Here is a 13550-nt window from a genome sequence, read left to right on the forward strand (position 1 = left end):
ATGGGCAGGAGCAAGGGCAAAGCGCCCCAGCGCCCGGCGGGGCCCCGGAGGCCGGCCTCGGGGGAGCCGGAGTCTGGGTCGGCCAGCGCCGACGGCTCGACCAGCCAGGGACGCCGACAGGGCCGCGGTAAGGTCGGGACGAGACCGGCCTCGGAGCCTGCCCCCGCCGGGAGCCGGGGGATCCCTGGGAGCCGCAGGAAGCCCACCGCAGAGGGGAACGGCGGCTGCCGATCGCCAGGGCCAGGGCCGCCCCCGAAGGCCGAGGGGAGACGAGGCAGCGTGCGGCGTCGGCGACGCGGGCCCACGGAGAGCCGCGGGCCGGGAGACAGCCATGGAGGGCGCCTGGAGGAAGAGAGTCTCCCCGGGGAAGAAGGACCGACGGGCGAGCGCGGCCGCCGCAGGAGAGGTAAAAGGCGGGAACCTTCGGCTTGGCGGGGCCGCCCGCAGACCCCGAGCCTCGAGAGCGACACGTCGAGCTGGGACGGGGGCGGCTCCTGCCCGGACAGCGAAGCCCGCGAGGCCCAGGAAGGCGGCAGCCAGAGCGGCAGAGCCCCGGAGCTACGGCCCGGGTCGGACACGGGCTCGGAAGGGGCCAAAACGGGGCCGGAGTTAGCGCCGGAGCCCGGCGAGCGCCGCGGCAGCGACACATCGGAGAGCGGCGAGCCCCGAGCCGAGCCCCGGAGCCAGGAAGAGCCATCGGAGACGGGGCCCGGGAGAGCGAGTGAGGTTTCGGGGACCGCGACAAGCTCGGGGCTGGAGGGCGCTGGACCTGACCTAGGCAGACAGGCAGCCCCGGGGACGATAAACCAGGCCCCTGAAGCCGTCGAGGCCGAGCCGGGCAGAAGAACCAAGGCCTCCAGCCTCCTCGAGGGCAGCCGCGAGCGTGTCCCCCGGAGCTCGCGGGCTCCTCGGGGCCCCAGGCCGGCCCGGGACTCGAGTGACAACGAGGCACAACCGGAGCGCCGCCAGGTCGGAAAGGTGGTGGGGAAGGTGCAACTGGTGGCGGCCGAGGGGGAAGAGGAGGCTGGAGGGAGAGGCCGGCCCCAGGACCCGGCGCCGCTGGCAGCCCTCGTGGCGCTGCGCAGGCTCCGCGCGAGGTCCCCACCAGGCCCCGCGCACTCGGCTGCGGGTCCCCGCCGCGCGGGCCTCAAGCAGCGGCTGCTGCGCGTGGCGCGGGCCCTGGGCCTCCTGCACTGGCTGCGGCGGCGGCTCACGCCGCGGGAGGGCGGGCGGGGCACGGAGCCGGCGGCCGTCGAGGGGCGGGGCCGGGGCCCGGGGCTGCGGCGCCATCTGGCTCTGCGCTTGGCGGGCGTGGCCGGGCTCCGGGGGCGGCGGACGTCTCCCCCTGGCGGCGGCCCGCGCTCCCCGCAGCCGGCCCGGAGCGCAGCCCCAGATTCCCCTTCCGAAGAGGAGGACCGGATTCCCGATCCCAAATTCGCGGTCGTGTTCCCCGGAATCCACCGGGCTGGGAGGGCATCGAGCACGCGGAGCTCGGGGGAGGCATCCGCGGACGCCCCTGGCGGGGACTGGCGCACCTGGCCCAGTGAGGGGCGCGGAGCGAGTGAGAAAGGGGCGGCCGGGCCCAGCCGGGACTCCCTCCTTGCCCCGACTTCCCCCGACGAGCCTCCGCTCGACGGCGGCTCCAGCGGCTGCTGCAGTGAAAAGGAGCTGGAGGCCTGGGAAGCCGAGGCCCCGGTGCACTGGGCGCGGGGCTCCGACCCCTGCGAGGACCCTGCACTTGGCTCCGACCCGCTGCTGCTCCGACTCGCCTTGGAGAGGAGCCCGAGCCGGTGCCGGCTCCTGAAGGGTTGGTGGAAGCCGGAGGATGAGGCCGAGGAGGCGCTGGAAAGGGATCTGGAGCTGAACCTCCCACGGCACCTGGAGGCGCCGCCTTTCCCGGGTGAGGAGGGCAGGAGCCTCGGAGATGGGGACGGCCTGGAGGACACGGAGGACCTGGCGCGCCTGCTGTGAGTGGCGGTTCCAGGAATGCAGGCCCCTGGGTCGCATATGCTCGTCTCCCACCTACCCCCAGTATTGGTTACTACGCCTCGTATACAGCCTGGTCAAGGCATTGGAAGTGATTCTGCCCCACAGAGGGTCCTTTGGTGGACGGGGCAGGAGAGGGGTGAGAATCGGGTGTCCTAGCCGGGTTTCCTTCTCTAACCAACCTGAAGCCTCCCTCCGCGTCTGCCCTCTGGTCCTCTTGGGAGCCCCCTCACGGGAGGGTCACTTAGCCCAGTCCCTGTTTTGTGGATACAGCTCAGAAAGGCTGGATGACCTGCCCCAGGTGTCACCGCAGCCAGTGGCAGAGCTAACCCAGGACCTTCTCCACCCCCCAACTCCCTGCCCCTCCACCCCTCCATCCTGCAGGCTGGTGTGTGACAGCTCCGTGCTGCTGTGCCTCAAGAAGAGGTTTCACCTGGATCGCATCTGTGTATGGGAACTGGGGAGCGGGTGGGTATGGGGGAGGGGGGCTGGAGGTGTGGGGTGATGGGCTGGGGTTCCCTTTGGCCACAGTGGGCTTGCCCCTGGGGGCAAAAGGCCCTTCGCCACCCCTGGAGCCTTTCCTTCCTTCTCCCCAGGGCTGGGTGATGACCTTTTCTCGAGACCTGGGGTGGGACTGGGGTGGCTGGGTGGGGGCGTCAGAGACCCTCCCCTTGGGTTTCCCCTGCTCTCTCCAGGTCGTGATGAGAGCTTCTGCTTTCTCCCCCAGACCTTTGGGGGGCCCCTCCTGCTCGCTCTGAACCCCCACCGGCCCCTGCCTCTCTTCTCATCTGAGGTCCTGGCCAGCTACCGCCCTGGGAAGGCCCCCAACACCGCTCCGTACGTGACCTTGCTCACCTCCCAGGTGGCTCACCTCCCGGGCGCATCTCGTTGGCTGAGATCCCGGGGCCGGCGTGCCTGTCCCACCTGCGTCTAGGAAGGCCCCGGATGTCCGTCTCTGCCATCTTACCTCTCCCCACGTCCCTCCCCCAGACACGTCTTTGCCGTCGTGGAAGCCGCCTATGGCCTGTCTCAGAGCACCGGGCAGGAGACGTGTGTCCTCCTCAGGTGGGTCGTGGCTGTGCCCACCGGCCACTCTGAGGCCTGGGGGAGGAGGGGACGTGGGGTCTGCATTTGAGACTTCCTGCGGCCTGCACCCCTGGATGAAGTCACCACGTGTAGCATCCTGCAGACTTTTTTCTGTTTGGCTTCATGCCCCGGGTCTGTCCTTCCATACTGCTGGGGCCTCCTCAAGGTTAGGATCGCTTCCAGGCTCACTGGGGCAGCCCTGAGTGCCCCTTCCTGGAGACCCCACCCGTATCCAGACTCTGCCCACCTCCTTTGCCCTCCCCCAGTGGGCCCAGCGGCTCAGGGAAGACAGAAGCTGCCAAAAAGGCCGTGCAGTTCCTGAGCAGCTTGGAGCATCTGCAGCAGGGGCAGATGAGGGATGGAGAATGCCAGGTGAGGGCTGAGGCCAGAGCCGAGGCTCCCCAGGGCCCGTGCCAATCAGCCGTCTCCCTCCAGGGATCCCAGAGGGGCCATCCGCCTGCTTTGGGCCATAAGGAGGGTGGTTTTCAAATCTTGGGGGCTTCCGGGGGGCAGTCACAGGCATTGTGGGGCAGGGTGCAGTGGGGCTGTCCCAATGGGACTGACACCCCCCATGGGCCCAGCACAGCCACCAGGCAGAGTGGCCTCAGCTGGGACACCTAGCCAGAGGGGGGGGACCACAGCTGTCCCAGGGTCCCATGAATACCCCCCCACACACACCCCCCACCATACAACTGGAGGACGTGTTGCCTGTGCTGGGCAGCTTTGGCCACGCCAAGACAATCCTGAACGCCAACGCCAGCCGCTTTGGCCAGCTCTTGTGCCTCTACCTACAGCAGTGAGTGGAGGGGTGCCCAGATGGGCAGAGGGGGCACCCTTGGTTGGTTGCCCCAGGTGGGAACCCAAGGCTGCCACATTCTGAGTGGGGCCCCTGGATGCATGCACCCTGGGCAGCCCTCACCCCATCTCCTGTGCCCACAGTGGGGTCCTCGTGGGAGCCTCTGTGTCACATTATCTGCTCGAGACCTCCCGGGTGGTGTTTCAGGTAAAACCTGCCCTGCCCGCCCCCCTCACCAGCTCCCAGAGTGGGAAAGAGGGACGGAGCCGCTGAAGGGGTCCTGGCCCTGAACCCCCTCACTGCCTTCCCCAGACTCGTCCTTGCTCCCTGGGGCACAGGACCAGACAACGGCTCTCCCTAAGCCTGCCCTTCTTCCCCAAGGCCCAGGCCGAGCGGAGCTTCCATGTTTTCTACGAGCTGCTGGCAGGCCTGGACCCCGTGGAGCGGGAGCGGCTGTCCCTGCAGGGGCCAGAGACCTGCTACTACCTCAACCAGGTGGGCCGAGTCCCACGCGGGGCTGGGGGACAGGGCCACAGGCGCCACAGCCTCAGCTCAGCCTGGAGAAGGGCTGGGGTCTCAGCCTAGGGGTCTGAGAGGGAGGGGCTGTGGGACAGCCAGTCCCTGACCTCCTGACCCCTGTGTGCCCTGCAGGGCCGGGCCTGCGGGCTGCAGGGCAAGGAGGACGCCAGGGACTTCACAGAGCTGGTGAAAGCCCTGCAGGCGCTGGGCTTGTCCCCCCAGGAGGTGGCTGCGGTCTGGGCTGTGCTGGCCTCCATCCTGCAGCTGGGCAACATCTGCTTCTCCTCTTCAGAGGTGGGGTTCCCCTGGGGGCTGGTGGGGGACTGGTATAATTGTTATTGCACTGTTGGCAATAATGATGCCAACTCTTGGCATGTCACCATCTGCAAGGTTCTGGGCTGTTCTTGGAGCTTCACAGCTGCCCCAAACAGCAGGCAGAAGCCAGGGTATCTTCAGAGTCTCTCCAATACCTTCCCTGCTCACTGCCACCCCTAAGAGGAGCAGCTGACACGGCAGCTGCTACATGCCTAGCACTGTGCAGATCACTCAACGTGTGGTCTCTTGTTTAGTTCTCACAACCCTAAAACATAAGCATCGTTGTTTCTCCCTTTAACAATGAGGAAACGGAGGCCCAGGGATGGAAGGAGACTGGCAGAGCCATAAATGGAAAAAGACAGGACTTGAACTCAGAGCCCTCAGACGCCAGAGCCTGGGCCCTGAAACACCAGCTCTCACCACGTGCTGCCGCCCCTCTGGGTACCAGGGTGGCCGGTCAGGTCCAGCAAGGCCCTACACCCACCCTGAGCCCACCCTGCCCCTCCCTTCCCTGACCAGCGGGGGTCCCAGGAGGTGGCTGCTGTGTCCAGCTGGGCAGAGATCCACACGGCAGCTCGGCTGCTGCGGGTGCCACCCGAGGGCCTGGAGGGGGCCATTACCCAGAGGGTCACGGTGAGCTCCAGAGTGTGGGCAGGTGGGGCCCATCCCGGCCACCCCCAGGCTTGGCGCATGTCCCTGTGGGCTGCAGCCTGATGTACCCACATGCGCTTCCTCTGCCCTCCAGGAGACGCCATATGGCCGAGCCTCACGGTCCCTGCCCGCAGAGAGCGCCATCGATGCCAGGTGTGGTCAGCCCCTGGGCGGGAGAGAGCTGGCCCAGGCCCTCCATGCAGCTCACTCCCGGTGCCCACAGGGACGCACTGGCCAAGGCCCTGTACTCGCGGCTCTTCGACTGGCTCCTGCGGAAGATGAACGCACGGCTGGCACCATCCAGGGAGGGAGGCCCCGTGGGCACCGTCACCATCGTGGACGTCTTTGGCTTTGAGGTGCCCCCTTGGGGTGGGCCCAGAGCCCTGGCTGGGTGGCCCAGGATGGAGGTGCCCCCCTCATCCTGACACATTTCTGGGGTCTGGCAGCCCCAGCTCTCCTCGCGGAGGGCACTTGTGAGCTCCTGCCTGCCTGGCACTGCTCCTTCCAGGTTCCTTCTCTGCCTCCTGGGGGACTGCTGGGCTGGGCTGGCACTGGGGCCTGGGGGCTCTGGGGTGGGTGGTGCAGAGATGGAGAGAAAGGAAGCAGAACTGCCTTTGGGGGGAATTTACAATCTAGCCCAGGAGTCAGACTGGCAGAGAACTTCAGGGGCCCCCCACTCTCCTCCAGCTCAGGTTATTGAGAGGGGGCCGTTCCCGCTGTATGCCCATGTTTATTTCCAAGCAGGGCCTTTGCTTTCTTCTCTGGTCCCCGGGCCAGACAGCCCAGGGCTTGTGACCCTCGTGGCTTTTCTCTGCTAAGGCTGGAGCCCACCCCAAGCCCCCCAGCCTCAGCCCGTGCTCAGGAGGTGAGGGAGACACAACAGGTGAGGGCAGGGGCTCTGGAAGCTCAGAAGCTCCCAGGTTTGAATCCTGCCACTCACTAGCTGTGTGACCTTGGGCAAGTGAACTAACCTCTCTGAGGTCCAATGTTCCTATCTGTAAAGTGGGCATCCTAACAGAACCTACCTCTTGGGTGTGGAAGGCTTGAAGGAGACAGTCCATGAGAGAGCATGGCGGGGCCATTCTGGAGAGTTCTGCCCTGCTCGGCCTTGCAGAGACTTGGAGGAGCTCAAAGGCAGCGGAAGAGAGAGGCCTAGGCTAGGATGGGTCAGCCCGTGGCCGTATCTCCATGCGGCGAGGGAAGAGGGAGACTCCCCCAAGCTTTTCACTCCCTTCCAGATGATTCCGCATCCTTAGGGCAAGGAGGAGGGAGCTGGAGGGAGGGGAGGTGGTTCCCCGCCTTGGTCCCTGGATGGACAGTGTTCTCCGACTCCTGCCCTGTCCTGCTCTCCACAGTGTGCCCTCAGGGACTGTCATTCCCTCCCTGAGGAGGGAGGTGACTGTGGCAAATGTGTCGTGTGTGTGTGCATGTGCACGTGTGTACACTCTGGTGTGTGTTTGGGGGAGTGTCAAAATCAAAATTCTCTGCACAAAGCTACATGAAGTCTAAGTGGGCTTACTAGTAATATGCTGGGGGAGCCCAGAGGAAGGAGCCTGTAATTCCTGCAGGAGGAACCCTGGAGGGCTTCTTGGAGGAAGTGGCTGAGGATGTGAGATTCTGATGGCCAGGGAGCTAGGTGGTAGGAAAAAGGGACTTCCAACCACAGGGTGGCAATGACCAGAGGCCCAGAGGCCCACAGTAATGCTGAAGCAGAGGGCAGGGGTACGGGCTGCAAGAGGGAAGCCTGCTGGGCAGCTGGGGCAGGGCTGGGGCAGGGCTGGGGCAGCCCGCCTGCCGCCCGAGGCCTTTGGACTTGACCCTGTTGGCTGCAGCATCAGCCCTGGGGCACCACCCCTCCCCGGGCCCTGTGGGGAAGAAAGGGGGCAGCCGCTGTGGGAGGGGCAGGAAGACACCGGGTTGTGTACCTGTCTCCTTCCTGCCTGGTGCCCCTCCTCGTGCCCATGCCCACCTCACCGCCCCTGTTCCCCCAGGCACTCGCGTCCCTCCCACCAGGCCACAGACCACACCTTCCTCCAGAAGTGCCACTATCACCACGGCGACCACCCGTGCTACACCAAGCCCCAGCTGCCCCTGCCCATCTTCACCGTACGCCATCACGCAGGGACCGTCACCTACCAGATATCTGGCCCAGGGACAGACTCCAGGGCGAATGGGTGAGGGATGAGGTGACCTCTGTGTCCCTCCCCAAGCTGAGTCACCCCGACAGGTGAGGGAAGGCCCCTTCCGGCCCCACCCAGTCTAAGCATGACATGCTACCCTCTGGGTGAGGGTATGGGGGGGGGAGTTTGAAGGCTTGGGACCCTCCCGACCAGGGCGGCGGGGCAGAAGCCTGGGACCTGGCGATGAATAACCTTGGGCAGGATGCGTCACCTTCTGAGCCTCCATTGTGACATCTGTAAAATGGGACTGGAGGTTTGTTTACAACAATAATCCTTGTAAGGATTAAAGGCAGTGACATGGAAGTCCCCTGGTGGCTGCCTGGCCCAAAGTAGGTGCTCGTTGAGGGGGCTTTCTCATGGGGAAACTGCGCACCCACCCCAAGAGGAGCTCGCTGTGGGGAGGGGCCTGGTGGAGAGGGGAGGGTGAGTCAGGGAAGGCTTCCTGGAGGAGGTGGAGTCCTCTGGTTGTAGAACAAAACTTGCAAATTACCCAGAAGTTACCCAAACAAAAAACACAAGGAGTTTGAATTAAAACAACAACAACAAACTAGGAAACTGTACTGAAAGTCACAAAAGAAGATCTAAAAATGGAGAAACAATCCAGTTGTGTTGGGAAGCCGTGATATTGCCAATTCTCTCCCAGTTAATCTAGAAAAGTAACACAGTTGCAGTCAATACTCCAGGGGGGGGTTTATAGGAGGAGGGAGAACGGGTTTTGACAAAATTGTTCTAAAATTTTTATCTAGAGAAGAAATGCATGAGAATAGCCAATGCAAAATTGAAAAAGCAGATTAAGGAGGGATTTGCTCTACCAGGTATTATAACATATCTTAAAGCTCTCATAATTGGAAGAGTAGGGTAATGATAAAGAAAGGACTGATCAGTGGAGGGGAATAGAAAGTCCAATAATAGACCCAAAGGAATATAAAGGAACTGGATATACTACAAAGGCGGCATTTTAAAGCAGTGGGGAAAGGATGAAATACTCAGCAAAGGAAGCGGCCTCTGAGCCCAGTTTTCTTGGATGCCCCTCCCTCCCCCACATTGCCTCTTGCAGGTTCACAAGTTTTTAAACAGAAACCGGGATCACCTTGACCCTGCCGTGGTGGAGATGCTGGCCCAGAGCCAGCTCCAGGTGCCCCTGCCAGCCTGCCCTGGACTGCCGCCCCCCCACACTCTGGCTTTGGGGGTTGGGGGCAGGTGGGCTGTAGGCAGGCCTGGGAGGCGAGCCCGCCCCACCCAATAGCCCCGCCCCCTGCATCACCCCGCCCAAAAACTCCACCCCTCATCCGTCCCGCCCAATAGCCCCGCCCCCTGGCACCGCCCCGCCCTCTACCCCACAGCTGGTGGGCAACCTGTTCCAGGGAGCAGAGCCCTCCTCGGGGGGAGGGGGAGGGCGAGGCCGACCGAAGCTGGCCTCTCGCTTCCAGCAGACCCTGGGGGACCTCATAGCCCGGCTGGGCAGGTGAGCACGGTGCCCCCCGCACCTGGCCCCAGGGAGTTGAATGGGAGGCTGGCCTGTGCCCAGGTGACCTCTCTCTTACCAACAGGAGCCACGTCTATTTCATCCAGTGCCTCAACCCCAACCCGGGAAAGGTGAGCTTCCTGGTCCCCAGGTAGGGCTACCTTCCCAGCAGCCTCCCACCCCGCGCTGCCCCACTCTTGCTCCTCTTTCAGGCCCCCCTGTATTCCCCACGGCTCCCAGCCCTCGCACCCCTTCCTGACTCCAGCTGCCCCGGCTCTGCCCGGCCCAGCTCCCAGGCCTCTTTGACGTGGGACATGTGGCGGAGCAGCTGCGCCAGGCAGGCGTCCTGGAGGCCGTGTACCGCCGCGGCGCCAACTTCCCCGTGCGTGTGCCCTTCTGTGACTTCCTGGCCAGGTAGGGCCCTGGCCCTCCGTGCTCCTCCCTGCACCTCGGGGCCAGGACTGACAAGGAAGGGGTTCCTTCGGGGTGGGGAGGGACCCACTTCCCCAGGGACCCTGGGCCAGGCATCCAATTCTTCCATCATCCAGCTCTCCCTCCCTCTCCGTCTCATCCTCTCCCTGCATGTGCGCTGGGGCAGTGGCTGCCTCCCAGGGCTCAGGGTCTCCTGAACCGGCACACAGAGGGTGTTCGGGCCTGACCTGCTGAATCAGTGCGATGGGAGGGAGGGAGAAGTGGCGAGCACAGCCTCTCAGCTGGGAAGTTGGCCTGGCCAGAAACAGCAGCCCTCTTTCCAGGGAGTTTGGAAGCTTCTAGAAAAGCTGGTGACTTTGTCCATTTCATTGTTTATCTATTTGGTCTTGGCTGATGGCTGGACACCCTCCGGGGAACCCTCCCAAGGGCTGGGTCTGCCCCAAGGACAGGACCAGAGTGGATGGGGGGTCCGTTCTCATCGGGGTTCTGGCGCCTGCTTTGCCGTGACCTGGCCTTGGCAGTGGAGTCAGCTGGCTGAGAGGCTGCGCCAGAGGCAGGCAGTGGGAGGGTGAGCCCGGATGGGGAAGCTCTCTCCATGCCCTCAATTGCCACCCCCTCCAGGGAGCCTTGGAGCCCCTGGGCTGGGTAAGGGGAACAGACCTGTCAGATGGTCTGTTATGTGCCAGCCCCTGCTGCCCTGTGGCCTCCTGGGACTGGAGACTCATTCAAGTGTCTCCAGAACATGCAGGGAGCTTGGTACAGACTAACTGATGCCTGTCCATCGAACCAAATTGGGACGAGGACACCAACTACATTAAACACCCCCTCCCTCCCTCCCTCCTCCCCTCCTCCACTTCTCCCCTGCCCCTCCTCCCCTCTTCCCCTCCCTCCCTCCCTCTTCCCCTCCCTCTTCCCCTCCCTCTTCCCCTCCCTCTTCCTCTCCCCCCTCTTCCTCTCCCCCCTCTTCCCCTCCCCTTCCCCCTCCCCCTCTCCCCCTCCCTCCCTCCTTCCATTCCACAAACATGTGAAGCACCCACTGTGTCCCGGATGTGCTTTGTGCTGAGGCCACCCAAAGCATCCTGTTGGCTCCTATCTCCCTGTTGCCACCTCCAGCCACCCCATCCTGGCCCCCCAGCCCATGGGATCTGTGTCCTCCTGAACTCCAAGGGGGCAGAGGCCCTGCCTGCCTACTCGTTGCTGATTCTTAGCCCCCAGCTTGTTGTGTGCCTGTTGTGTGACAGCAAATAGCGAAGGGCTCAGAGTCAAATACCACCCTGAGAGGGGGCCCCTGCTGCCTGACCCTTCTCCCTCCTCCGGGCAGGTGTCGGGTCCTGGGTCCAGCGGGGCCAGAAGACCCGTCCCACCGGGAGAGGTGTGGCACCATCCTGAGCCAGGTGCTGGGGGCAGAGTCTCCGCTCTACCACCTCGGGGGCACTAAGGTGGGGGTGTGTGTCTGGGTGTCCATGCAGGTGCAGGGGTGGGTGGGGAAGCAAAGGGAAATGAGCATTCCGAGAAAAACGGAGAAACCCATTTGGCAGGTGCCTTCTGAGAGGTGGGGAGGTGAGGGGGGTTGGGCGCCAGGCTGTCCCAGGCACCCCAGAAGCAGGGCTTGTTTGGAAGGAGGCAGCTCAGGCCTGCGGAGAAGGGCAGGGGGGTCCCAGCACCCGGGCCCCCTGCCTCCAGCCCGCACCTCTGCCTGCAGGTGCTGCTGCGGGAGCTGGGCTGGCGGCGGCTGGAGCAGCACCACGCCCGGCTGCACTCCCAGGCCCTGCTCACCCTGCACCGCGGCCTCTGCGTCTACATCTCCCGCCAGCGCCTCCGCCTCCTGCCCCGGCTGCAGGCTTGTGTGCGCGGGCTCCAGGCCAGGTCTGTGGGCCCTGGGGCCGCGGGGTGCTGTGACCGTGGGCTCCTCCTGAAGGTGGTTGGGCAGGGGCAGGGAGATGAGGGGTCTCAGGGCACATCTACTTGCCCCAGTAGCCACAGCATCAGTGCTTGACGCTCCTTGACAGCTTCCTTACCCACAGTAATGCAGTGTCTGCTTGAATACCCCCAGTCACAAGAAGCTCATTACCTGTCAGGCCACACAAACCTACAGTCTTGATTCTTTGATGTTCTCTTTTCAAGTCTTTTCTCCACTCTGCAGCAAGAATGATTTTTTAAAAATATGAAGCAGGCTGCATACAAGGCCCTGCTCACCTCTCTAACCTCAGTGTAAGCCGGTCTTTTTACCATCCAGCCACTTTGCACTTCTCTCGGTTCCTTGGACTCACCATGCTGTGTCCTGCTTCCTGGTCTGTGTGCATTCTGTTCCCCCTGCCGAAAATGCCCCCTTCTCCCTTTTCAACCAGTTAACTCCTATTGACCCTTCACCACCCGTCTTCACTCATCCATCCACAGTTGTCGATTGACCATCTGCCGTGAGCAAGGGCCTGATGAGATGCCTCCCAGGTGGAAGTCAGGTTCAGACAATAAACCAGCCACCCATCACCCTACAGGGTGAGCCAAGGTGGAGACAGGGCGTGGGGGGAACACCAGGGGAGCCTGTGAGATGGGAGGTTAGGGAGGGCTTCCTGGAGGAGGTCAATTTTAAGCTGAAGTCTGAAGCATGGGAAGGAGCCACCGGTAGAGTGCTGGAGGAAGGCAGACCCTGGCTGGGAATAGCATATGAGGGATTGGCCACTGTTCTAGTTTGCTAATGCTGCCGGAATGCAAAACACCAGAGATGGACTGGCTTTTATAAAAGGGGGTTTATTTGGTTATACAGTTACGGTCTTAAGGCCATAAAGTGTCCAAGGTAACACATCAGCAATCGGGTACCTTCACTGGAGGATGGCCAATGGTGTCCGGAAAACCTCTGTTAGCTGGGAAGGCGCGTGGCTGGCGTCTGCTCCGGAGTTCTCGTTTCAAAAGGGCTTTCTCCCAGGACATTCCTCTCTAGGCTGCAGTTCCTCAAAAATGTCACTCTTAGTTGCACTTGGGGTATTTGTCCTCTCTTAGCTTCTCTGGAGCAAGAGTCTGCTTTCAAATGCCGTCTTCAAACTGTCTCTCATCTTGCAGCTCCTGTGCTTTCTTCAAAGTGTCCCTCTTGGCTGTAGCTCCTCTTCAAAATGTCACTCACAGCTGCACTGAGTTCCTTCCATTTGCCAGCTCATTTATATGGCTCCACTGATCAAGACCCACCCTGAATGGGTGGAGCCACGCCTCCATGGAAATATCTCATCAGTGTTATCACCCACAGTTGGGTGGGGCACATTTCCATGCAAATCTAATCACTAAAACGTCTGCCCCACAAGACTGCATCAAAGACTATGGCTTTTTTGGGGGGACATAATACATTCAAACCAGCACAGCCACTGAGAGCTGAAAGGGCTTCCGTGATTCTAAGAGGGGTGAAGAGGAGACAAATGCAGGCAGATGGGTCTATGGATTGGGGAGGAAGAAGTAGTTCTGTCTGGGGCCTTCTCTGTACTCAGAGTAGGAGAGCGAGCGTGCACCATCTGCAGGTGGGTGTGTGGTTGGAAGAGAGAAAGTTTAGGATAGGTTTGCGCCTATCTCAAACCTGCTGAAAGGGGTGGGGCCATGGCATCATCCAGAGCTTATGAGAAATGCCCCCATCCCAAACCTGCTGAATCAGCCTGTTTGTTTATAAGATCCCCAAGGATTTGAGTGCAGACTAAAGCGTGAGAAGCACTGAGCTCAAGGAGAGGAGCGGAGGCAAGGGCTGGAGATGGGGGTGTTTGAATTTGAGATGTGGGAGGCGGGCAGGTTCTGGGGATGACAAGTTCCAGGGGCAACCACTAGAGGGCGTGATGAGGGCTGAGGCAGAAGAGGCGGCCGGCGGGAGGGAGGGCCCAGGAGGGGCCGTGGAGAGGACAGGTGAGCCAGGAAGACCTGGGAGGACCTCTGGCCAGCACCAAACCCCACAGCACTTGGTGTTTCTCCTTACGTTGTTTCTTTCTGCCTTCACTTCTTTTTTCCTAATCGGTCTTGACAGAGGTTGGTCAATTCTTCTTATTTCCATTATTCCCTTCCTTTTACTTTCTCTGGGTTTACTCTGGTGTTCTTTCTCTAAGTTCTTGAGTTGAATGCTTTAACCTTTCTTTTATTCTAATGTTAGCAT

The 13550-nt window shown here is 62.1% G+C and overlaps 2 protein-coding genes across 2 annotated transcripts in view; both read left to right on the top strand.

Annotated features, from left to right (window-relative positions):
* On the top strand, positions 1-8636 carry LOC119514827 (unconventional myosin-XV-like). Its single transcript, XM_037810541.1, has 14 exons — positions 1-1967; positions 2371-2434; positions 2714-2823; positions 2977-3051; positions 3339-3444; positions 3765-3868; positions 4012-4075; positions 4250-4363; positions 4520-4681; positions 5222-5335; positions 5448-5506; positions 5577-5709; positions 7345-7580; positions 8591-8636. Exons 1-14 carry the CDS (start codon positions 1-3, stop codon positions 8604-8606), a joined length of 3324 nt encoding a protein of 1107 aa, XP_037666469.1. The 3' UTR covers positions 8607-8636.
* The window catches only part of LOC119514447 (unconventional myosin-XVB-like), a 22523-nt gene continuing 17574 nt past the window's right edge, over positions 8602-13550 (top strand). Inside the window, 6 exon segments of the mRNA XM_037810208.1 lie at positions 8602-8668; positions 8967-8998; positions 9084-9129; positions 9264-9412; positions 10752-10869; positions 11133-11296. Of these exon segments, the coding sequence (XP_037666136.1) occupies positions 8645-8668; positions 8967-8998; positions 9084-9129; positions 9264-9412; positions 10752-10869; positions 11133-11296 (533 nt within the window). The 5' untranslated portion in view covers positions 8602-8644.

Source organism: Choloepus didactylus, chromosome 18 (genome assembly GCF_015220235.1).
Source record: "Choloepus didactylus isolate mChoDid1 chromosome 18, mChoDid1.pri, whole genome shotgun sequence".
Lineage (NCBI taxonomy): Eukaryota > Metazoa > Chordata > Mammalia > Pilosa > Megalonychidae > Choloepus > Choloepus didactylus.